Source organism: Apostichopus japonicus, chromosome 9 (genome assembly GCF_037975245.1).
Source record: "Apostichopus japonicus isolate 1M-3 chromosome 9, ASM3797524v1, whole genome shotgun sequence".
Classification (NCBI taxonomy): Eukaryota; Metazoa; Echinodermata; class Holothuroidea; order Aspidochirotida; family Stichopodidae; genus Apostichopus; species Apostichopus japonicus.
The window spans coordinates 829,297-856,241 of NC_092569.1; the positions used below are offsets into that span (position 1 = coordinate 829,297).

Consider the following 26,945-nt stretch of genomic DNA (forward strand, 5'->3'; position numbering starts at 1 on the left):
CATGGCACCATCAATTTTCTGTATCATGACTGTGAAAATTTCTTTGCTGTCAGAGCCAGGAAATTTCGTCACTTGTAAACAAACCTCTTCACTCAGTAGTAAACAATTTCTGCACCACATGTACTTCCATTTATGCTCTTTAACATGCAAACCACAAACAATCCAAATGCTTATCGATAACATAACAAAAAAAAAATGTTCTTCTACTGCATCTTGGCACTTTTCATGAAGGAGAAAATCTGGGCGGATTGACCTAGTCTCTAATAGGAGGACGCCTCCATTTGTGGAAAACAATACAACTTTGTATGGTCGGCTTGTTGCGTAATCCATACTACCATAGGTAATGAGGCAATACTCAGGGTGGGAGGGGCGTTTGGTAGTTTGCGGTGGAGTAGACGTTAGAATACAGAGAGGTGGAAGTTTTGACGACCGAGGTCATCGATTGCATGAGATAGGGAGTGGAGGTGTTGGAGACGGGTTCATGAACAGATGTCAATGCTACGTCAAGAACTTTAGAACTAAATTTATTTTCCGTTTGTTTAGTTAACTTTGGAAGGGGGAACTACCCACAACATTCCAGCTTATATACCATTGTACCATATCATCTGAAAACAAATATTGTCCAATTTTTATTCGGTCTCCTTGTATGCTTACCAATTTGATTTTAACGTCAGTGAAAACTTTTGGAAAGTGAGTATACGTTCGAAAAGCATAAACAATCAGTACTTTTTTACTAACTGAAGACTAAAGCCTTTTTCCAGTGGTGTTAAAATATATATCACGTGAAAGTTGCTGAACTGCTTATTTTGCTTTGTTGAGTTTCCTGATAATCTGATATACAGGATATAACAGGATATAACCAAATGTTAAACAGGAAGGAAATATGCTGCAGTTAACTGAAAATATTACAACACGTCCACGAGTTTGTTACAATACAGAGACTGTTCTACCAGTACTGTTCGTCATTTGCAACCGGTTAGTATAGGCCATGGCTGTGGGATTTAAAAAATAGCCTTATTGGTGCACTTTAAACTAAATTCATGGAGATTTACGGGTGATGATTTACAGGAAATTTGACATTCTAATATACTTTCATATTTACCTGCCTTGCCGAATATTTGTTTTGTTTTCATATTGTAGGAAATCGGATTATTATCTTCGCATATGACATGTAAGTTCTTTTGAAATAAATTAAAATGGGCCGTCTTAAGGGTATCAACTAGTGTGGGCGTATGAACGTCATAGGTAAGCCCTCCTAGGTGTACTAACGACAGCGTGTTTCTGTCAGCCTAAACTATAGAGAGCTAGCATGTTAGTGTTGATATTTTCCATATTACAGTAGGAACAGGACCATGTCAGTGCTAGTAATGTTTCTGTGCCTTATCTGGGTTTCCAAGCTAGAACATTCTAATTAGATATCAATTCTAATTAGATAAATAAAACGACTCAACACAAACAAAAATGTTTTTTAAACTTATTTAAACAAACATCAGAGTAACAATGAGTGGATTTCAACAACACACACCTTTAATCTCCGTGTATATAGAACAGCCACTTTGTTTGATGAGCCTCTGTTTAAAGGGAATTTCTCCCAAATAAATCAAGCGGTATATAAAAACAATCCTTTGGGTCTATCCGTCTATAATATAGAAACAATCATTCTTGCCTACATCATTCTTTGAACCTATTACGGGAAAAACACTTATTCACCCCCTCTAAAAGAAAAAAGATCTTAGACGTTTACCCCCTCCCTTTGAAAGCGATGTTACAACGGAGGGTGCTTAGATGCAAATTGGTGCTATAATTTACTACGTTTAAAACAATGTTGAAGAACTTTATCTGTTTAGGTTGCACTGTAGGTGTAACAGATTTATGTGCTGTTTCTCTTACGCTGTTGCAATATGTTTTCTGTCTGTCAGTGACGGGGAATGATTTTACTTGGGGTGGGGGGGGGAGTGGGGGTCAAAGCCCCCCCCAAAGAAGTACACCTCTGTAAGTTGTATTAATTTATTCTACATCAATCGACACTGAACAGAACTTAAATGTGACAGATTGTGTCATCCCATGACGTCATCCCATGACGTCATCTCATGACGTCATCTCATTCGTTAAGTATATTATTTGCCAACGACAGTGAGATGCGAGAATTCACACATCAATTATTGTAAGATTACTTTGTAGACAATCCTAAACAGTGCAAAATACAGCAGATAATATTATACTATGACGTCACAATTCGTGTATTATAATCTCCTATGGACATTTAAATATAATTTCTGTAAATTGGCAGAATAATTCAAAAGTGAACAATATCTGTTATTATACAGTAGATGCTTACAACCATTTAAATTAGCAATACCGCACAATTTCTTTTTCTTTTTTCAAATCTTACACAACAATGCAACATCTTTCAATATCATTTAAAACTGCGTCGCGAATGAAAATTTATCCAGAATTATATTAACTAAATTTAAACTTAATAATAGTTCAGGACCTTATTTTGTTTACTGTCTCTAAAGGCACAAGGTAATTATTTGTCTTTATCTTTTGATCGTGTAATCAAGGTTCCCCTTGGTATAATTCTATCAATAGTATCTTGTCAAAGAACAGATCGAGATCTCTTATCTCAACGACACATAAACCTTTGGATCCTGGTACCAATTAACCGACGTAACCAATGATTGGTTATAATTAATGCTAACTATTCTGCTAGTTCTTTTGTTGTCAAACTAAGGGGCTTGTATATAATTGAAACAAATTGTATCTATAAAAGTAATTTCTGTTGAAATTTTGAATTTTGATCCACAACGTTTAGGAGTAAACGGATGTATATAGTTATGTTTAAAAATGAAAAGAATGATGAATTGATTAAATACTACGATCTTGATATTTGAAATATGAAATACAGTAAGATGTGAAATAATTGTAACATTTTAGTGTCGTAAATAATACGTGAAAAGAATTTACACTGAAGTGACTCGTAATATTTGCAAAGTTTACTTACTAATTGAATATGTTTAACGAATCAACGTACGACGACATAGTCCAGTATAACCATGAATAACTTATGTAAGTTATGTTGAAGCAGGCGAGGGGTTGTCCTGAATAGGATTTGAGGGTGAGGTGTCCGGGTCACCATAAATATATTTTGTTGGAGGTAATTGGCGTGAAAATTGCTCCATCGCTTACCATAGAGGTATAGCATTTACCTCCATGGGTATAGCTTCGTCTCCACAGCCGTTTTAGTTTGGCGTAAAACTATGTTATCGTCGCAGTCTGTACTTAATAGATCGCCTAAGGGATATTTCCCGGGATCTATATTTAGTTAAGTGGGATTCGTCCTTGCCCCTCCCCACGGCTGTTCCCGTTATATTGTATACAGTATTGGAGTAAGTCCGACCCCTTGGCTCCTCGACGTCTGTCACATACAGTATACATACAGTATACATACAGTATACATACAGTATACATACAATATACATACAGTATAAATACAATATACATACAGTATACATACAGTATATATACAGTGTACATACAGTGTACATACAGTGTACATACAGTATATATACATTGTACATACAGTATACATACAGTATACATACAGTATACATACAGTAAACATACAGTATACATACAGTATACATACAGTAAACATACAGTATACATACAGTATACATACAGTAAACATACAGTAAACATACAGTATACATACAGTAAACATACAGTATACATACAGTATACATACAGTAAACATACAGTATACATACAGTATACATACAGTATACATACAGTATATATACAGTATATATACAGTGTACATACAGTGTACATACAGTGTACATACAGTATATATACATTGTACATACAGTATACATACAGTATACATACAGTATACATACAGTAAACATACAGTATACATACAGTATACATACAGTAAACATACAGTATACATACAGTATACATACAGTATACATACAGTATACATACAGTATACATACAGTATACATACAGTATACATACAGTATACATACAGTATAAATACAGTATATATACAGTATACATACAGTATAAATACAGTGTACATACAGTATAAATACAATATACATACAGTATAAATACAGTATAAATACAGTATACATACAGTATACATACAGTATACATACAGTGTACATACAGTATACATACAGTATACATACAGTATAAATACAGTGTACATACAGTATACATACAGTATACATATAGTTTACATACAGTTTACATACAGTATATATACAGCAGCATGACTTCGAGTACAAACATAATTCTCATTGGTATGAGTACAAACACGAGTACAAGGCAGAAATGAGGAGTATACAAATACTCAACATTGAGCTAGTACCTATACTAGTGTGTACTGAGTTCGAGTACAAAGTACAATTTGGAGTACATGAGGGCAATTTGGAGTACAGGTAATTTTGCTAGAATACGAACTCATTACAAGTATGGTCTGACAATAATATTATCTCTCTCCAGCTCTGTGCTTTGTTCTAAACGGATAAGGACACACACTGACATGACTACACTAACATACACTAAACACAGAAGGAACCAATAAAACATAACAACAACAGAGAATCCCTAAAGCAATTCCAAGTATAACATCTTTGCAAAACATAACATTAGCGCTTATAGAGAACTCAAAATCACATTATTAAAAGAAGAATTTGTGTCTAATATCAAAAGCAGTTTTGACGGGATTCGTAGCCAATTTCTGGTCACCGTTTTATTTTTCAATTAATTTATGATATAGCACAGAAGATCAAAGTTCATTGTTTCAGTAAACAAAGCCTAAAAACAGAATTTACCGGGTGCTGAACACAAAGTTGAAGTAAACATAGACTTTACAGCGGTTAAGAAAGATCACTGTGTCCTTATATCATTGGTAGCTTCATTGTACTGTAACTTAACTGTCAGCAATCATGTTTAATTCCTTCAGCTTTTAAAGAGTACTTTTCAAAATGGCGTCGGCGGTTTCCACAGAGTTAGAGGTGACAGACGTTGAACGGAGTGATGAAGATGCGACGGAGGTAACAACATTCTTTGTATTACACTATTGTTGATAGGTCTATGTTACCTTTGTATTACACTATTGCTGATAGGTCTATATTACATTTGCTATATACTATTGTTGATAGGCCTCTATGACCTTTGTAGTACACTATTGTTGATAGGTCTATATTATCTTTGAAATACATTTTTGTTGATTGGCCTATATTATCTTTGTAATACACTATTGCTGATAGGCCTATATTATCTTTGTAATACACTATTGTTTGATAGGCCTATATTACATTTGCTATATACTATTGTTGATAGGCCTACATTACCTTTGTATTACACTATTGTTGATAGGTCTATATTATCTTTGAAATACACTATTGTTGATTGGCCTATATTATCTTTGTATTACACTATTGTTGATAGGTCTATATTATCTTTGAAATACACTATTGTTGATTGGCCTATATTATCTTTGTAATACACTATTGTTGATAGGTCTATATTATCTTTGAAATACACTATTGTTGATTGGCCTATATTATCTTTGTAATACACTATTGTTGATAGGCCTATATTATCTTGTCAATACCCTATTTTTGATAGGCCTATATTATCTGTGTAACACACTATTGTTAATAGGCCTAATTATAAGAACGACTTTCTTACTTTAATTGTTTACATGTTCTTTCAATATGTACCATTTTTTCATAACTATTATTAACAAGTGCGGTACCATGCGCTTGTCGGATGTTCAATCAGCCCCCCCCCCTCCCTCCCCCAACACACACCTTCAACTTCACATAAAATCTGACACGTAGTTATTAGCACAACCGTGCCTTCAGACTTTCCTCTATTTATAGACCTAACTTATAGTAAGTAAAGTAACTCAAAGTATACCATTGAACCTTGAAATTTTTAAACAACGGAGTTCCCGGACCCCTACAATTATGGGAATCTGGCTCAGCGACACCAGACCAACACCAGACCAACACCAGAGCAACACCAGAGCAACACCAGAACAACAACAGAGCAACACCAGAGCAACACCCTTCCTATATAAATTCCTGGATCAGACCCTGGTTAGACTGGATCCAACATACTCATTATTATTACTATTGTGAATATGATTAAAAAAAAGGTTTTATTTATTGTTAATATCTCTTAACACCCGTCATACTGTTTTCTTAATATGAATTTAACAACCCTCTTTGTTCTTATTATTGTTAATATCCATTTAGCGATTGTCTATACTCTTTATGAATCTAATAAAACCCTTTGTTGTTTCCAGATAAATTGATGATTAATTAAATTAACACCAATTAACACTCAATGAAATTACTGTTTAATTACTGTTATTATGTATCTGTATTTCTTAGAGGACCCCATTGCAAGGTCAACCTTCGACAAGTGGAAAGAAGTTAAGAACACGAAATAAGTTTGCGTATGGCGTTGGTGGGATGCCATACCAGTTAACAAACACAGTAATAGGATTCTACATTGCTATCTTTCTTCTGGATACAGCTGATGTAAGCAAACCGTCTCTTTTTTTTAAACTGTATCACTTAGTAAGAAATCACATTTTAATGATGATTTGCAGAAGCTTTAGTCTTTAAACATCATGGTTTAGGAAAAAAATATAGATATTAGTGCTGTTATTGTTTCTAAAACAATTATTTTTTATCAAGATATTCAGCTTTAACATAATGCTAACTCTCCATGGAATGCTCCTTTAACACTAAATTAAAAATGACGTCACCTCCTCAGTATAGACCTAGGTGTTAATGTTAATACACTGTGTTATCAATTGTGTGCATACAGTCACCCTGAACAGAAAAAAAGTTTACCGATTTGTGCTTGAAGTAATTTGTTGATAGAGCAACAATTATATTCGACCTAGAACTAAAGGGATATTAAGGTGACGATTTGGCAGTATTTGGGAAACCAAAACTAACAGAACATATGAACATTCTTTGAACAACATTAATCCATTTAAGAAAGAGAGAATTTTGACACTGTATACCCCTTTTTTGAGTTTGTAAATTAGCTTACTGAAAGATATCTCATGTTTAGAATAGTCTTAAGTGTAATATAACTTTCCCAACATAGAACTAAATAGTTTTCAACAAACAAAGACAAACCCAGCTCTTTATATGTAAGAGTTCTTAAACTATTATGGCTTGCCAATCATTTTGCTATTTTATTTTCACAGCTAAGACCACTCTATGTTAGTATTATTATCTTCTTTGGTCGATTTTGGGACGCTGTAACAGACCCTATAGTTGGCATTCTAATAACAAAAACCAACACGAGGTTTGGAAAACTAAAACCATGGTGAGTATATTTCTTGGATTCCAAACCACCGTAAATGCGTATTGCATTAAACTTTAGAAACATAATGAATTAAACACAGAGGCTAGTCAAGAAAAGGCAATCCTGATTTCGCAGAACTGGTACACTTTCAGTCCCAGTGACCTTTGATAGGAAAAATGATCACGTGATCCTGATAGTGGTATGCTTGGTGCAGTAAAGGGTTATGGTTATGGTTAGGGTTTCCCTAACCCTTCAGGTAACATACTTCATATTGACGAAGTTGTCAAACTTGTGTTGTCTGAAAGTTCCTGTGAAAGGTTGGACAAAAGGTAAACGATACCCCTCACTTGGAAAGCAGAAACATGTATGACATCTGACATTTTCCGTATCATGACCATGCAGCATTTTAGCTATGACAGCACAAAGGTTTCGTCAATCAAACAAGACTCTAAGTATACATCTGGATTTATGGCAGTGGTTTCATGTCTATAAGCTAAGTACCAATCTTTTTTTCGTTACAATAATAACGTAATGAAATTCAGCAGCTTTTTACCTACTTAAAATATATTTGTAACGGATAATTTTTTTAAAATAAATATTCCCCAATTTTTTACAGAGATAGAAGGTTGAAAACTAACCAGTTTGTGATCCAGAAAATTTTTCATATCAGTTTAAGTCACATGCACAAAAAATATATTAAAATCAAAAAAATGGAAAATGGCAAATTTCCAAACCGTTGATATCCAACATTCAACATTATTTGGAACGATACTTGATTTATCTAGTGAAGCTAATAAACCTGATAGTGATACGATATGTATAGCATCCGATAAATGAATCAAAATAACATAAAAGGTGTGTTATTCTTTAATGTATCATATATACGAATGTACGTATAAAGTTTTCTGATATTTCGTTGCCAACAGAACAAGTAAACGATAATGACGTCGTAGAGAACATATATAGGACATTATTTGAAGTTCAGATTGAGTAGACTATGTATGAATGGCTATAAGCTTTTAATTAAAAGTATCTTGTTTTTCGCTAGATAAATCCCATTCCGGATTTTAACATCTGGGAATATTTTGTTTTATTCAATCATGTTCATTAGTTAATAAGTCATTAAATAATTCAGTTCATAACATACCTGTCTCTGATATCAGTTCTACTATTGTTCAAAAACAAGAAATAAAAAAAATATGACTTTACATAAAGGACGAGACTGTTTTTACATAATAAATATGATATTCTTTACATATTTAAAAAAAGGAGATTGTTCTTTTTGAAGGGTTTTTATTTATATTAAACGTTTTGTATCCTCTATTCGTATATATCTGCTCAAAATTGATCTGATAAAAGCGCCTCGCAATATTTTAATGACTGGCTTAAGGCGACACCCGTATGTCCTTGGAATTAAGGGGCTCAGTGCAGGGTGCCAAATTTATTAAAAACTTGAAATGCGAAATCACTCTTATATAATAGCGCCTGAAGCTGTAACAAAGTCGCTGTGAATCAGTTTATAAGAATCGTAATTAATGATGAAATTATTCTGCTTTTTTTCTTTAATTTGTGGCATGTATACTAACAGAACGTAACTCTTGAGTTTACTGTACAATCACTTCCATGAAAAAACATCGTCTCAAAATAAAATCTGCCGTCGCTTTCTCTGGATGGACAAACAATTGATGCACCCCCCACACCCCACCCCCTTGCGAACAATTGTTATTTTATGTTTTGGTTGTACTTTGCTTTATCTTCGTTTCTGTAAAGGTAAACTTTCTTCCTTTTCCATGTGATCTCACCGGGTAAATTATTTGTAAAACATAACATTTTCTGCAATTGATCGCACAGGTTACGCTAATAACTCACTTCTAAGTACTCCAATGATTGTAACAACTTATCTCTTGGTGAAACAGAGGGCGCACTTTTATTGTGCATACGAGTACGAGCATGAGTACAAGATCCCGACGCGTACGAGTGCAATGCCCCGAGTGTACGAGTACAATGCCCCGAGTTTGCGAGTTCAAAGCCCCGAGTGTACAAGTACAATGACCCGAGTGTGCGAGTACCAGTATGAGTACAAAGTCATTAGTACTGGCACAAGAATACAAGTTTTACTATTTCCGAGTACAGGAAGACTAGTACAACTCTAAGAGTATACTAGTACAAATACAAGCACAGCAAAATGTACTCCAATACGGGTACAAAATTGAGTACGGTACTAATATTTTGCTGAATAGTATCCAAAGATGTATGGACCAAATAATACGTTCCAAAAATATATTTAATTCAGGGGAAAATAAGACCGCAAGTTAACTTCTCGCACCACGTGTAAAGGAAAAACAAGATAGGTGGAGAGGAAAGTAATCATTAACAATCCTTTTAACAATCCGTTGCCTTTTGTCTTTCAAAGGATGGCGGCGGCAGCACCTCTTGCTGCTGGTATGTATGTACTTTTATGGACTGTACCGGACTTTGATAGTTCAGTTGCCGGGTTTTTCTGGTATCTGTTTTTCTACTGCGGATTTCAAACAGTTCTTACGGTAATAACAAAAATAATCAATACGTAAACCTTACTTCCTTTCTTTTATCGTCAAATAAATTGAGTGACATGTTCCACCCTTCACACGAAAGACATGACAACATTAATTTCATTCCATCTCCCCCCCCCTTTCATCCCTTCCCCGGCGACCGATCCATCTATCCTCTAAAACCCTTGATTTCCTCCAGGAGTGTTTCACCCATCTGCAATCGTTGATTTCATTCGAGAAGAACGTAGACCATGAGGACCGTATACTTTCATTCATATCTCTATTTCGTCCCCCCCCCCCCTTTTATCTCCTTTGGGTTTGCGTGTGTGTGGCGGAGGTGGGGTGGGTGGGGTGGGGGTCGGGGATGGTGTAGCTGTGGTGGGTGATGGATATTCACTTTGCACTGCTGCCTTCACTTGTATGGTCAGAGGATATAATGAAAAGCGCCCCCTACATAAAATACACTCACAAACGCTATGTTAAGTACCTTTATTTATAGACTTGTTATGGATGCTGGATTAAAAAATTCCGTTATTTTCCTTTCCTTACAGTGTTACCATCTACCTTACACGGCGTTAACGATGCTTATTTCAGAAGAGCAACAAGAAAGAGATTCTGCCACAGTCTTTCGTGAGTAAAGACTGTTTAAAACAATTTAAAAAGCTTGGAACACAAGAAATGGTATATAGTAGGGTTATTGATACAAAATTCAATGAACATGTCTTACTTAGAGCTCATGGTTTGGGTTCCAAATATCACCTGAGCGGTACCATACCATCCCCCCTCCCCCCTCTCCCGCCACAATACCCTTTTACTAAGCCCTGATGGGCCTTTGGGAAACAGGAAAGTTTGGTTACTGTTAAGTGTTAGAAGTATGTTTTATAAGAATAATATATGTTACGTATGTTAAGTTAGTTCCAATTTAAAGTATAATTGAGTTTTTAAGGAGCTTTGTTTTAATGGGCATACCCTTATTTTTTACTCACTCATTGTAGTTTTAAATTGTGACTTAGGCTTATTGGAAACAAGAAAAAATAACAATTTATATGTAATGTCTTTCCAATCCTCGATTCATTTTTATTTTATTATTGCTATTTTGTTTCTGCTTGAAAAACCACAGGAATGGCGTCGGAAGTAGTCGGCAATTTGCTAGGTAATATATTGATGGGACAATCAATCCTTGCATTTACTCGGAATGAAGGAGGAAAGGATTGCTTAACTGGGAACGAGACCGAAACCAATATTAGCCACGCCATCAAAAGAGAGGTAAATGAAATATTCTGTAATTGTGATAATACCCCCCAAAAAATGTATCATGTTTCTCTGGAAACTATAAATTATTCGTTCAATTTGTTTGCTTCATGTTTAAGAAAACTATGAGAAGTTCTTTTATTTATAGAGGAAAATTAAATGAATATTCATTAGTTCTGTAGCATCGATAGCTAGGTCTGCTCCAGAGGACACTTTGTCACCGGGCCCCATTTTTGAGGTCTTCATTTTTCCTTCAAGATATTATGAAAATGAGAATAATTTCATCTTAGGCTCATGTTTCCTCTGGCTTCCTGATTAACTCTGTGCCCCGGGGATGCAACCCCTGCCCCTCTCGTCAAGAAAGATTCATGACTGTTTCCTGGTTAGAGACAATCCAAATATACTATTTTTTATATTAAAAACAAAAGTGCAAGTACTCCCTCTTTTTTGCCAAAGCTTGTGCCCTGCGTTATTAATGACTTAAATTCCAGTTTGTAAAAAAAGTGGTAAATATTACATTCTTATAACACAGACACTCACTTAATTTGACAGCTGGCATATATGTATTTTTTTTCTTAATAAACTTCCTCGCAGGAATTGGGTTACCAAGTTGGAGCATCTATGATCAGTGTTGTGGTATTAGTTTCCGCTGCTACTGTTCTCTTTGGTACAACGGAGCTTAAAAGTAAGTTAACAGATTAAAGGAGCTGGTAGCGTATATATCATTGCACGTTACAGACTGATTTAATCTGCTAAAGAAGAAATGAAAGTGTTGATCTGAAAATTAAATTAAAAACAGTTTTCTTAGGGAATTTGATTTTGATACATCTTTCTATTTTAGCTAGTAAAGTAGATTTTCCAGTGTGCTAAATTCCTATGTTGTAAATAGTATTATGAGATTCACCCTGGAATCAGCATGGAACGCAGTTCTTTTTTCAAATCTAAGTTAGCAGCAACGTGTGTTTGTGTGTGGTAGAAGCCGAATGGCTTATATAACTTACAATTCACCGTCGTGTGGCTATCCCGTAATTGACAGTTTTTAGCTCAGTTGATTTGTTAAATGTCGGAAGATCATTTCTGATGGCGAAAACCGTGGATTTATCCTGGATGATAACCCCCCCCCCCCCCCCATCTTACTTTGGCCGTCCTGGGATCAAACCCACTACCTCCCAGATGTTAGGTTACCGGTACATTGCTTCTTAACGCAATGAGTTAGCACTGTGATTTACTGGCGCTGAAGTACATAACACTAACAGCCATCTCTAATTAAAATCATAGCATATGAATTGAAATAAACCCCATGAAAAATCATCATTTTAATGTACAACCATAATTACAAACAATATATAAATCCATCTTTTGTCCATCAAAATCCATCAAAAATTTGGTTTCTAATTTTCTATAGAAACTATTAGTGATAGTGTTTTCTTCTTCTAATCACCATATTTATATTATCTTTACTTGTAGTAAACAAAGGACAACGAGGCAAAATTCCCCTCCGAAAAGCCTTGCCTAAGATTATATCATTTAAGCCATACTGGACTCTGATTGGCGCATTTCTATTTTTTATCACAGCCATCCAAGTAAGTTCACTGATAATAGGTAACTTTATCCCACGAGCATTTTACCAAAAAATCGATCTAGTGAAATGTGTAAAAGTTTATTACGGGGTTATGATGTTTTATTGACATGTTTGATACTAATAGAAGTAATATATGTTCAACATATCTGGTCACGTCTAACGACTACAGACATTTCTCTCAGATGTTGGTGTTCTCTTTGACCCCAACCTTACCCCCTCTCCCCTCACCCTCCAAGCACACACTCAGAAAAAAGTGAATACGTTGCAAATTTATTTTTGTATCAACTGTATTGAAAAAAGCCCGATCCTTACCCTTCTCAATCCCCTTCATATCAGAAATGTTTCAAATCACTTTCAAAGACAAATTTGACCCGAGATTAAAAAGGTTAAGTTCGCGATGCGCTCTTTAAAGACCCCCCCCCCCCCCCTTTTTTTTTTTTGTTGTTGGTATTTTGTGTCTAATATGGGATCCCAATTTTGTTATGCATATTATGTTACTTATACTCACTAATTCGAATTAATTGTAAGAAATGGCTAGGCATTAATCAAATATTTTAGCCAACACTGACGAGTTTTGCCCCTGAACAAGTATTGCGACAGTTTAACCAATATAGTTGTCACAGGGATAATTTTGTCACTATTTGCCCATCGAGTGCATGTATTGACAGTATTTTTTCTACAATTTTGGACCATATATGGTCTTCAAACATCGATTTGTAATTTTTCTCCGGAAAGTTCTTTCCTCAAAACGAAGTTTTTTCCCTGTTAAACAGAACTTTAATGTATTCATGTTTTACAGTATCCATTTTTGTGTTTTTCTCTTGTTTTGTCTGTTTTTTCTTTCTTTCATAAAATAGTCAATACAAGGAAACTTTGCTCTTTACTGCAAGTATACTCTACACATCGACAACTACCAAAACTTAATTATTGTTGTTCTCGTAAGTACAACAGTTTCCTCATGTTTGATATCTAAATGGAATATATTAACTGATGATATTGATGTAGAGTACGTCGATGATGGGGAGGGGGACCTGGGCCAGGGGCGGGGGGCAGGGCGGGGCGGGGAGGGTTCTTCAGGGAGAACAGACTCCCAATTTGTAAAGAAAAACAACAACTCGATCGTGCCCTGTACATAAAATAATAAGATAAATGCATATTTCGTAAATGGAAGTTGACAAGTCTCTTATAGGAAAATTCAAGGTTTTCTTCCATTTCTCCCGCATTGTTGATAAAAAGGACTCATGAAATCATCACAATAACTTTCATATAATCCGTTTTCCTTTACCTACAGGCAAGTGCGTTTGTTTTTATGCCTTTATGGAGTTGCTTATTGCGAAAACTTGGAAAGAAGAAATGCATGGCTATTGGTGCAGCGGTACGTAAAGCTTTTGGTCTTATGTTGAAATGTAAACAGGCGCGTAGAGAGCCAGACTGGAAACTGTAACACTCTTCACTTTTCCTTACTCCTCACTTTTTCATTATTCCTTATTTTACCGGGTCCCATAATTGACCCGGATTCCGGGGATGTATCCCCGTGAGCTCCACCCCGCCCACGCCCCTCCCCACCCCCGCTACAGACAGAGGTGAGAGTAGTTTGACCAACTAAAGGATAACTTCATGCAAGGAATTGTACATAATGCAAACTGAAAGATAAAATGATATATGTTACAGACATAACCTTACCATTTTACTTCCATTTCTTTTTAGAAGAGATATCCAATTAAGTGATTATAATAAATCAACTCTTTTAATTATGTTTGTGTCTTCCTTTAGACATCATTCCCTTTGTTGGTGGTGTACGCGGTGCTTCAGCCAAATCAGGAGTGGGTTATGTACGTGTTCAGTATCCTAGCAGGCAATGCCATCGCTGTAGTCCAACTAGTACCATGGTAGGTATTTTACACGTAACCATTTAATCATCTGGGGCTCATCAATTGCAATGGCTGGACTGCTAAGTTTAGCATACACACATGCCTTTAGGTTTATTCTGCTGAATGATGTAACACTCAAATCTATAAAACTGTTTAAATCATCCATGTCCTTAAATGACTTCTTAACGGTGTAATACAAACCTGTAAAATTAGCACAAATAGTGGTTATGGTTATCCAGGGGAATACCTTTTTGTTATATGAAAATTAAAGGAACATCTGTTGTCACCTTCATATTCTCTTTAAATTAGGTCTATGGTTCCTGACGTCATCGACCATTTCTTGATCAAACATGGCCAAAGCTACGAGACGATATTCTATTCCTTCTTTGTTATGTTTGTAAAGTTCGCTACCGGTGTGTCGCTGGGTATATCGACAATGGTTTTAGGGTAAGAGTAAAACTGCTTAACCATTCTGTTTCAACGTACAATAATGCAGAATTTCTATAATAATTCTGTATAAATATAGTAAAATTTAAGTAAACGTAAAACGGATTTATTACTAAATATATTCCGCTCCTAGTCATTCGGTGACGATCCGGATCTTGTCCTACGGGGTGGGGGGGGGATGGTGGAGAGGGCGGAGATGTATTGGGTGCCAGTCAGAAGCTGAAGTTAATTGAATACCGCGTGACTGCGGACACACCCCAATTTCATTCAATGACGCCCAGATAGGAAGGAAGGGATGATTTCAAGATTTTATTAATACGTTATATTATAACTAAACGAACACTGAGTAAAATAGAAAGTCACTCCAATACCAGTAGTATTGAAAGGGCCGAGGCAGGGGAAGAGGAGAGGCAAGGGGACTACGGGTTGGGTAAGTAAAATAATAAAGTCAGGTGAGGTTAGGTCTGAGAATGAACATTCCAAAGAATAATGTTCATGTCCACTTATTACTGAGTTTGTAACACACATGGGGGAAATTTTTTTTAGAATAAGCCAAAAGAAAAGGCCATCCCTGTTTTTCAAAGAAATGCATTTTCTTTCGGATATACCCTTCACTTTAAATGCTTACTGTGATAATAAGTGTTACAACCCAACTCAAAATGAAGCTAGTCGAGGCTTGCGGTGATAATAGAGGGAGGCATTTTCTATATCGAACGCTCTTCTTTCATAACAACATTCTTTACATTTCTTGTTTGTAATCCTTCAGGTTGGTCGGTTACAAGAACGGATACTGCGAGCAACCCGAGGCAGTTGCGTTTACTCTTCGGTTACTTGTAACTGCCTTCCCTTGTCTATGCATATTCATTGGATATGCATTTTTATGGGTTTATCCAATCACAGAGGACGTTAGACAGAAAAATAAGACTATATTAGAAATATGGAGGTAAGACATATATTTATAAGCTAATAAGCGGAATATTTTAATAAAATTGTATCGTAGCTCTTTATTTCTGCATGTTGAGGTAGAATCATACCTTTTTGGGGGAGGGAGATTGGAGGGGGCTGGGTGTTAGGGGTCGGTACGTTAGGGGCGAAAATCCATCACTAGACACTGAAGGAATCGTGGGATCAATTAACCGACAAAACGTACTTGTAGTTCGTTGTGGATTAGGAGGGTGGGGGAGGGAGGGGTGTAAGGAGCGGAATGGAATCCCAATTAAACACATATTCTTCCAATGCTAGGAAGACATGGCTTACGTCCATCATTTTGTTTTATTATTCAAATTTGAAATCATGCAGCAATTTTTAAAACTGTTTCTAAGCTCTTTCAGCACTATAATAAATTGGAAATAACATCATATTAAATTTATTACAAATATTAATTTCGAAATCCCTTATTACCGTTGAATTGGGTTATGACATTTACAAGAAAATATTTACCTGTCTAATGTTTCAAAGATCGCAAACGGATAAAATCCAGATCCACCAATTATGCAAATAAATGTAAAACTTATTGCAAATATACGTAAAGGAATGAGGCTTGAAAAATATCCATCACATGAAAAGGGGCAAATTGTGATATATAACATACCTCATGTTATACTTAAAATCTGAAAAAAATGGTATCACAAAATAGCACTGGTATATATATATATATATATATATATATATATATATATATATATATATATATATATATATATATATATATATATATATATAAATATATATGAATATTTCTGAGAGAGATTATTATTTATCTTTGCAGGGATGATGAGGATGAAGGAAGACGGAAGACGGTGAAGGTTTCTAAAGAGCAGAGGATACGAACAAGATCCTTCCGCACACCTTCAACTACTTTACTGTAAATATGGAGCTATTACGTCATAATATCGAGTTCTTACGTAATAATATGGAGCTGTTACGTAGTAGTATCGAGCTGTTACGTAGTAGTATCGAGCTATTACGTAGTAGTATCGAGCTATTACGTAATAATATCGAGCTATTACGTATAATATCGAGCTGTTACGTACTAATATATGGCTATTACGGCTATTATTTCGTAATATCTCCATACAAAGCACAATGACTGAATACAACAAAAACTGTGAGAATGATCGTCTCAGCGAAAATATCTTATAAATAACTCACTGAATGTGTGGATGGGTCGTATATGTTCGGGGCGGCGAAGAGGGCTAAATCTGGATGGGGAGGGGGAGAGTGGTGTGAGAGGGGGTGAGCGGGGGACAGACTTCAAAAGGCAGTGGGACATGCTGTTCTACAAATTCGAATATGTTATGGGCTTTCAACGAACGGACACTTATTAATTATAACATCTTTTAAGTTTATCAACAAAAAGGGAACTTTTCATCATTCCACTCAATTCATGATCAAAAGGCATTTTTTAAATAACAAAATGCTTTTTTTTTGGTCATTACAAAAGAGGTTAATGGTTTATTTTATTAATAACTTATAATTCATGAAATTTAGATTTTTATTTTTATTTTTTATATTATATAAACAAAAATGTGTGGGCGGTGGTAAACGTCCCCCTGTCCCCGACGCCACTGCAGCCGGCCAGGTTAAGTCGTTTCCAACAAAAACTCTTATCACATCGTTTGTATATCGGTTCCGGGTATTAGTGTTGAGTATGTACGAAAGAAGGTACTTACCTGCACGTCTCCGCACAAATCATGCACTCTTCCATCTACCTGACCTACCAGAATTGATAGCGTTTAAACACTGCGCCCTCATTAACCCACTTCCGGGACACAATCCACTTCCACTTCCTTCCTCCTTTAAAATAATTGCACAAAACTTGATCATTCTCAACAAGTGATTGGCTCGACTTGATGTGCGTCGATGATTTGTGATTTTACGTCCACTTACTCACATTTACTTTAAGCACCAACAGAGATTTATCCTTTTAATGGAGTTTTATTTGGTTCTCACAATTGACAATTTGTTCGTTTATCGTCGTCTGAGTACCTTGGTTATCTGTAATTGACCAGCCTATGGAGAGAACAGACGAAATGCTATACTATGGAGACCGCAGTATAAAGTATGTGTAACAACTGCACGCATATCAACGATAGTACTAGACGCTACCCGGCATATATATAGACGAGGATGAGATAAAGGAGAAAATTGGTAGATCCCTAGTAAGTCGTAAATAGCTATAAATAGGCCCGCAGCTAAACTATATCAGATTGTTAGTGCCATGTTAGGTTCTATGGACAAATGGATGCACTAGAAGTGCCCGGTCAAGAAACTGACGAGTATGTGCATATCGCAAAGTGACGGTGGAGGCAGGTCTAGTCCTCTGAATAAGTACCATCCCATTATAACTTGGAAGTAACGATGAGTGGGGGGGGGGGGGGGGTAGCGTAAGCTACGTAATGACCGATGACGAAAACACCTGACAGTACTATAAATAATGCACTTCCATCGATACGTGAGGACAGGATACTTAGAAAATACTTACCAATAGAAACCAGTCACCAAAATTAACTATGAGAATCTATAGAGATTTAACTTACCCGATGCTGATAATCATGGCTACTATAGCTAACCTGAAGATAACTAGCTTCTGGGTACCACACATTATACGGTGTATACTCTTAACTGCTGCCAAGCCTCGCAATGCTATGTAACAATAGGCAGCTGATGTGGAACAAAGAAGATCATTTGCATAAGGATGCCAGTAACATTCCTGAGATGGTATAAGGATTATCGAGCAAGTTATTATGAATAGGAAAGCTAGTCACAAAAGATTCACCAAACCTCGTGTCACTGAAGGAAAAGTCTCACATGAGATAATGGACCCATGATCGACTGAATACACGAAGCAATTATCTTTTCCTTAAATCTTCAGGCTTAACCACCCCCCCCCCCTTCCCGCCTACCCATTCGCATCAAAAGGATTATATTGTTTCCGCAGCATTGTTGAAGCTGACTAATACGCATATTCCCTATATTTGCGAAGACTTGTGATTAGATATACAGCACATCTATTTTCCAGGGGTATGGGTGGAAATATATATTAGTCGCAGTCGCGGTGTCATGGGGTGGGGGGTAATGGGGTGGTGGGGGGTGGTGTCGTGTCGTGCATAATTCTAAGACAAACTGCAAAGTAGAAACGACAATCATTTTCTTGGTTATTTATCCAAACCTTTCTCTGGTATATTTCTATCATTGATTATAATATCATACAGTTAACAACTCTTTGAGTAAAATAAACGTAAGGTAATAAGCTCAAAACAAACCTGAGAGGTTACAAGGTAGTACTTAATATACAAAGAAACTGCAGTTAGAAACGACTTTCGTTTTTGGTTTGTATATGCAAACCTTTCTCTGGTATATTTCTATCATTGATTATAATATCATACAGTTAACAACTCTTTAAGTAAATTAAACGTAAGGTAATAAGCTCAAAATAAACGGAACGAACTGAAAGGATATACAGCAAACTGATATCGTACTGATTAATATACAAATTGGTAGTCAAACCATGACGCCCATTTTGGGGAGTGGGGAAGGGGCGCAGAGTTGGCGGTTCTAAGGCAATCACCACCCCCCCCCCCAACTTTGGGAATTTGTTTGTTTGAGTAAGGGGGCTTAGATGTTATCATTTTCCATCAGTTTAGCATTGGTGTATTACAAATTTAAATATTGCCAATGTATAACACCACTCACGTGTCACCCCATGCCCCCCTCCCCGCTCCATTTCCTCACCCGTATATAGCTAAGGCCCTGAATCGCATTAATTATTTGTATTTTGTCAGAGTTTATATTTTTGGTAGAATGAGTCATGTTTCGTTGAATGATTGAGGTATAGGTCGTTTAACGGATATTCATATATTATGGAAATATGGTTCAAAGTTTATTTATAGTGAATTTCTGGACGAATATATATATATATATATATATATATATATATATATATCCACTATATATATCCACTATATATATCCACTATATATATATCCACTTCAGGTCTCATTTACAATATTTCTATGCATAAAGATTGTTTCATTCAATGCCAAACTGATATATTTGTTTTCATATTTTAAGTGTTTGTTATTTATTATTATAACTGAAATGAGTTGTACGATTCAAATTTCTACAATTAAAGGTTTGTTAAATAATCAAGATATTATTTAGTCTTTCAATGTGATCCCTTGCAAATGATATGAATAGAAGCAAGACATATTAGACGTGTAAATACAAAGTTCAATTTATTCCATGTCGTTAAATATAGTTGCACAAAACTAATTTTGTGTGTGTTTTGCTTAAAACAACAACACAAATCATATAATATCAATTGTGTACCTTTCTTTGTTTTTATCTTCCTTTTTTCACGGGAATTGCTAAGAACTTACAACTCATGTTGTAACTATACAGGTAACGGCTATTGGAGGTTCCACACAAAGAAATCAGCTGGCAGGTATGGTTTATCATTGCATGCTTCTCTCAACATCAAACGTTCTCCTTTGGTTGAATCAATGTTCCAACGAATATCTTTGTGTTTCAATGTATAGCACATTCGGGAAGATACTGCTGACCTTTAACCTAGCCTGTGATAATAGCCAATAATATAGTTACAATGAGGACAGCGATGTTGAATGTCCTTCAGGCCCGGTATACATAGAGGAATTAGACAACAAAACAGGAAACCCCTGCATGAAAACAAAATGAGAAAATACGGTTACAAAAAAAGGAGAGAATGTATTTCCAGTTCTTTTTGGCGCAAATGTTGTGAAGACAATAACTGGGAAGCAGTCTAAGCCAACATCGTGATCCTGTCTACAGACCTAACGAGAAAGGGGGGGGGGGTGGTGTCATAGGGTGGTGTCAAAGAATGGTGTCAGAGGATGATATTAGAGGGTGGTGTCACAGGGTGGTGTTAGAGAGTGGTGTCAGAGAGTGGTGTCAGAGGATGATATTAGAGGGTGGTGTCAGAGGGTGGTGTTAGAGGGTGGTGTTAGAGAGTGGTGTCAGAGGGTGGTGTCAGAGGATGGTGTCAGAGGGTGGTGACAGAGAGTTGTGTCAGAGGATGATATTAGAGGGTGGTGTCAGAGGGTGGTGTCAGATGGTGGTGTCAGAGGGTGGTGTCAGGGGTGGTGTCAGAGGGTGGTATCACAGGGCGGTGTCAGAGGGTGATATTAGTGGGTTGTGTCAGAGGGTGGTGTCAGAGAGTGGTGTCAGAGGGGGATATTTGAGGCTTTTTCCAGAGGGTGGTGTCAGAGGTTGGTGTCAGGGGCACAGCACCGGCGTTTATCATTGGAGCAGGGAAAAATATGGGATAAAGAATATTGTATTCTTATTTTCATAATAAATATACTTAAATACAGATCAGTTCAACTTGGTCTAGATAAAAAAAATAGCTTCAACAGGGAGTTGCAGACATAATTTTGCCCCTGGCTCGACCTAGCTCGGCGCCAATGTCCGTGCAATAGAAATGCCGGTAATGAATTCTTCACCAAGTAGTTAGACCAACGGGTAACGCTGCATATGCAAGACATCGTAACATATTACATGTTACCTGTTACTTCACAAATAATGTAAATGTTCGTGATTAATTTTAAAGTTTAATATTCTTATTTGGAAACCAACTTACCCAATGAAGAAAATTAACAGCATAATGATAAAGGTGAGAGTTCCTGGCACGTGATTTAATTGTGTCGTCACATCCCTGCGACAATATTTACACCGAGTTCTCGTCGGAAAATTCCCAAAAGAAACGTTAGCTCTTCTTTCTGTAAAGGAACAAACAGATAACCACTATCTGAATATATTCCAAATGGATCTAAGTCGTGTTTCTGACAATAAGCTTTAACATTTCGCACCAGACATATCACTTAAAGAAACTTATTTGAACTAACGTTTACTTAAACTTATGAGGATAAACTTAAATAGCCATAACTGAAATTAAGGTCAAATTTGCAATATGTTCCTTTGAAAATCTCAATTTAAATAAAATAGAAGAAGAAAGAGTAAAATATGGTGGCTTGTTTCCCAAGTTAACCTAGTCTTTTACCATCCCACTCATCTTTCAGGTAAGATATTATTTTGTTTCTGATAATAATAACAACAAAAAACTTTGGATATCTGGTTGAAAACAAAATTTAGCGACAATAAAAATGGCCTTCAAAGTGAAAGAATTTTCACTTACACGTGTATAGTAAATACGGTAATCAACTAACACATATATTAATGATATTTACGTATTAACTTATTTAGTTATTAAATAATTTCAAATAATCTTCGTTAGATCTACTTGAAGATGATGACGGTATTTGTGATCGCTCGAAAACGAAAAATTACTTCACATTCTCCACAATTGTGACATCATCAATAAATATATAACTTTGCGTGTGTTTTGTGTTCAGTTGATGTATCATTGTAGTGGGTAATAGTTTCTTGCCACTATTATTACATTTCATTAATATTTTACAATGACATCAATCTTGAGACTAAAGTTGATAAAAACGCCATGAGAATTGTTAAGTATCTGTATGACAATCAAGTGCTCTAGAGACAGTTGGATCGAGTAATAAAGTGGTGATCACGAGAAGCTTCGACTTTGGCACGATGATAATATAAACTAACACGATGAGATTGTACAACATTGTGCCATGACCCTTCTGGCGTTCCACAATATAAGCGTTATGTCGTCATCAAGTTAGCATAAAAGGAGCATTCCATGGAAATACAAGTATGTCTAACTCTACAGAAACACGTAAAAGTGACCTTTCCCTTTGTTCTATGACGTAATAAGACAGATTGTCTCCATAAACTTATCCTTTAATGTTATAATTCATCCTTTCAAGACACACGTTTGTGCATTCCGCTATAATCCCCACGTGACGTAGAGAAATCGTTAACGTCACATACGCGACTTAACCAGAATTGAGTTTGTTTCAAGTTACTATACTTACGTCTGTTTCGTCGAACCGGCGCCGATGGCGGTCCACCAGGTTGAGAAAACCCCTCTGGAAACTCATTTACATATGGTGGAGGTAAATCTCCGTCAATGCGACCATGCTCTCGTTGACTCTCTTCATAGGATGGAAGAACATACACTCCATCACCGTTTTTATTTCCATCAGTGGAAGAAACATCTTTATTGTCATCTCCGATAGGCCTTACTATTTCGTCAATTCGTAAAGGATACGGGTAGTTCCTATTTCCTCCAGTGTCTTCAAGGTTTAAGTTACTCGAGTCAATTGCAAAGTGCGCAGACTCGCTATGTATATCTATGGTAACATTGTCTGTAGTTGTTTGACCTATGGGGTCTTCCCTTCTCGGTTCGTTATCACTGGTAGTACTGGACCCGTTTTCATCTTGGTTTTCGGCAGAATTTTGCATATCGATTAGCAAGCTTCGAAACGCAGATCTTCAAGTCTGAATCTAGGTTTCACGAAACTATATCTGTCACCCATATCGTTCTGGTCAGATTCTGTAAAGAACAAAAGGCTGAATGGATCAATTTAATAGAATTGTCTTTGAATCTGTAACACAATTGGTTATAATTATATTCGTCAACACTCAAAATGACTACTAAATTGAAAAGCATGCATTTTACTTATGACTGCATGTTGTTATTTTGATCCCCGTCCTCAATCTGATGTTAATATCGAAGCTATAGCAGTTGAATGAAATGCAAGTTATGTCACACTATATACTGAACCAGTTTCATAAGGATTCTGTGTTTGTTATACGTTGAACTAAACACACAACATCCCATATACTGCATGTACTCCTATAAACCTATGTTAGTATGGATGATACGTTATATTGAAGGTTATATAAGAATTGCCATACTCCCAAACATGGTGTCGGTGTGAATTATATGTTACAATGAAGGTTGCAATGAAGGTTCATTAACCATGTGTTATTATGTATGCTATGTAATATTGAACAACGTGAAATGCCATACTCCTAAACCAGGTAGTAAACCAAGGATAATTCGTTATACATTACACAAAACACACGAAATATGACTCTTCTATAAATCAGATGTTAATATACATGATATGTTACAATGAAGGGATCAGAATAAATGCCATGTTCATAAACCAGATATTAATATGGATGATATATATGTTACAATGAATTAAACAGAATAAATGCCATGTTCATAAACCATAGGGTAATTTGGATGATATGTTACAATGAAGGGAGCCGAATAAATGCCATGTTCATAAACGAGATGTTAATATGCATGGTATGTTATAATGAATTAAGCAGAATATATGCCATGCTCATAAACCAGATGTTAATATGCATGGTATGTTATAATGAATTAAGCAGAATATATGCCATGTTCATAAACCAGATGTTAATATGCATGGTATGTTATAATGAATTAAGCAGAATGTATGCCATGTTCATAAACCAGATGTTAATATACATGAAATGTTACAATGAAGGGAGCCGAATAAATGCCATGTTCATAAACCAGATGTTAATATGCATGGTATGTTATAATGAATTAAGCAGAATATATGCCATGTTCATAAACCAGATGTTAATATGCATGGTATGTTATAATGAATTAAGCAGAATATATGCCATGTTCATAAACCAGATGTTAATATGCATGGTATGTTATAATGAATTAAGCAGAATATATGCCATGTTCATAAACCAGATGTTAATATGCATGGTATGTTATAATGAATTAAGCAGAATGTATGCCATGTTCATAAACCAGATGTTAATATACATGAAATGTTACAATGAAGGGAGCCGAATAAATGCCATGTTCATAAACCAGATGTTAATATGCATGGTATGTTATAATGAATTAAACAGAATAAATGCCATGTTCATAAACCAGATGTTAATATGCATGGTATGTTATAATGAAGGGAGCCGAATAAATGCCATGTTCATAAACTAGGTGTTAGTATGCACGATGTGTTACATTGCATGAGACAGTGGAGATACCACGCTCCTAAACTGTGGAAATAAGTCATTATCGCATACTAACATACAAAAACCAGTTGATCTATGGATACGACGTTGGACGAATAGCACAAATGTCTTACATATTCACCAAATGACTCATGGATGATTTCTTATATTCAAAAGGAAACACGTGATTTGTACGATTTGACTTTTACAGATACCCTTTACGTTTTAAGAAACAACTGAAATTCATTATGGAACACAGTAATATATATAAAAGAAAAATTAAAAAAAATTCACATGGGAATGTCAAAAGTGATAATTCACCATAAACATTTTCCTTTAGCTGAATATATCATTGATAAAGATTCTTACCATTTTTGAAGTCATTCTCTCATATTCTTCCATTAATTACTATGTTTTCAAGGTGATTCAGCAGTTTCCCGTGGATAATAAACAAAGTACAATATGTTGCGATCTTAGTTGTTTATTACTTAACAGTACTATGCGTATAGTCCAGGATTATAAACTGTAAACCGCCGTCAGTTGTGTAATTACGTTCATAACAGTCCAAAGGTTGGCTCAGTCCTAGTTATATTTTAACGTACTGGCTGACACGGACATAAGATTAAGCAATTTGTTTTCGATCTGTTATCAGGCATAGACAACAATCCCAGCTGATCATTTAGAAGTTATATGAACAAGATGAGCTCATTAACTCCACTAGTCCACATGTACCCTAGTTCCCTCCCCTGCAGCAGCTAAAAACCTCTTTTTTATCTTCAATTATATCGTAATTCTCTGTTTATAATCGTAATATCGAGCAATTGCGATACCTTCAAACAGAGATATGATTGCCTTTGTTTGACAATAATCTCATGGTGACAGGGCCATCCAGGTAAACATTTTGCACATTTCTTGTTACCCTGTTTGCTAGTCTGTATAAAACCACGAGAGTTGTAAGAACCAGCAGCAGGCGTGTAGTCAGGAACTTGCCAAGAGAGGGGCGAACCTGTAGTCAAACTATTGGAGCCGTAGATTCTGCATTGAAAACTATCTAAGCGCAACGCCACCATAAGTTGGCGCGAAGCGTACAAGAAAATTTTGGCTGAAAATGCATCTCAGATCGCTGGAAATGGCACTTCCCAGGCATTGTAAGCTGCATCTTAGCATTTCTCTTTTGAAATTACTAGCGATATCATGAAAACATAAAAAAAAATATGCTCAAGGGGGGCGGCTGCCCACTTCGCCCCCCCCCCCCTGGCTACGCGCCTGAGTCCAGCAGCTTGAAAACGTGTGTAGATGGTACAATCTAGCAGTCACATATGTAGCGACAATTATTTTCCTTTTCGCGTTCCATGATAACATAATTTGACGATGTGACGATTTAAGTAAAAGTTACCCACAAATGTATGCAATTCATTGTTGGAGGAAAATTTAAAAACCTGCATGACTATTAGGTAATATACCCACATTTTCTCCTTTTTTTACGAAGTGTCAAATTATGTTGATAAAGCATAAAGAGGCCGGGTATCAACTAATGCATAGTTAAAACACAGGGTGCAACTAATTGAAACTAATAAGCAAATTAAACATAGAAAGAACAAAAACTAGCAAAAATAGGTTTACACAGCTGATTTTAATGTTCTTTCATGTTTTTATTAAAATGTAATTAACTTTCTACAGTTTATTAACCATATGAATATGTCATTATTAACTCAGGGCATAAGAGGTCGGCCTTAAATGTCAAAGAAAAAATATATATAGGTTGAGACTATAGTTGAGACTAGTGGAACACTAGTAGTTGTTACACAGTTTTACGTGTTGAGCGATCATCATATATATATATATATACATATATATATATATATATATATGTTGATACTAGATGAGACTAGTGTTCCACTAGTCTCATCTAGTATCAACATATATTCCGCTCTGTCCAATGGACATAGAGCACTCTGCGCCAAGATAGACGCCAACCTACTCTATATA

At 35.9% G+C, this 26,945-nt stretch overlaps 3 protein-coding genes across 6 annotated transcripts in view; 1 reads left to right on the top strand and 2 right to left on the bottom strand.

Moving 5' to 3' along the window:
- LOC139974276 (uncharacterized) overlaps positions 1-3,453 on the bottom strand; it is a 75,398-nt gene extending 71,945 nt beyond the window's left edge. The window contains exon 1 of the mRNA XM_071981291.1: positions 3,005-3,453. The gene's annotated coding sequence lies outside the window, so the exon portion shown is untranslated. The remainder of the gene's footprint in view (positions 1-3,004) is intronic.
- On the top strand, positions 949-18,765 carry LOC139974274 (sodium-dependent lysophosphatidylcholine symporter 1-like). 3 transcript variants are annotated; one of them, XM_071981287.1, is made up of 15 exons: positions 949-1,171; positions 4,979-5,069; positions 6,420-6,569; positions 7,253-7,374; positions 9,767-9,896; positions 10,436-10,514; positions 11,005-11,150; positions 11,730-11,820; positions 12,603-12,718; positions 13,575-13,655; positions 14,009-14,092; positions 14,491-14,606; positions 14,898-15,035; positions 15,802-15,978; positions 16,804-18,765. In XM_071981287.1, the coding sequence occupies exons 2-15, from the start codon at positions 5,001-5,003 to the stop codon at positions 16,901-16,903; spliced, it is 1,599 nt and encodes a 532-aa protein (XP_071837388.1). In that variant the 5' UTR covers positions 949-1,171; positions 4,979-5,000; the 3' UTR covers positions 16,904-18,765. The 3 variants fall into 3 exon arrangements, with proteins under 3 accessions (XP_071837388.1, XP_071837389.1, XP_071837390.1); XM_071981288.1 differs by having other exon boundaries at positions 4,988-5,069; XM_071981289.1 differs by having other exon boundaries at positions 976-1,054.
- A 1,180-nt stretch (positions 18,766-19,945) lies between these two features.
- Positions 19,946-25,484, bottom strand: LOC139974277 (uncharacterized). Of its 2 annotated transcripts, none has more exons than XM_071981292.1 (4): positions 25,326-25,484; positions 22,976-23,496; positions 21,655-21,793; positions 19,946-20,713 (listed from the first exon to the last, which is right to left on the bottom strand). In XM_071981292.1, exons 2-4 carry the CDS (start codon positions 23,403-23,405, stop codon positions 20,602-20,604), a joined length of 681 nt encoding a protein of 226 aa, XP_071837393.1. In that variant the 5' UTR covers positions 23,406-23,496; positions 25,326-25,484; the 3' UTR covers positions 19,946-20,601. The 2 variants fall into 2 exon arrangements, with proteins under 2 accessions (XP_071837393.1, XP_071837394.1); XM_071981293.1 differs by having other exon boundaries at positions 22,976-23,513; positions 25,326-25,473.
- Positions 25,485-26,945: the final 1,461 nt, after the last annotated feature.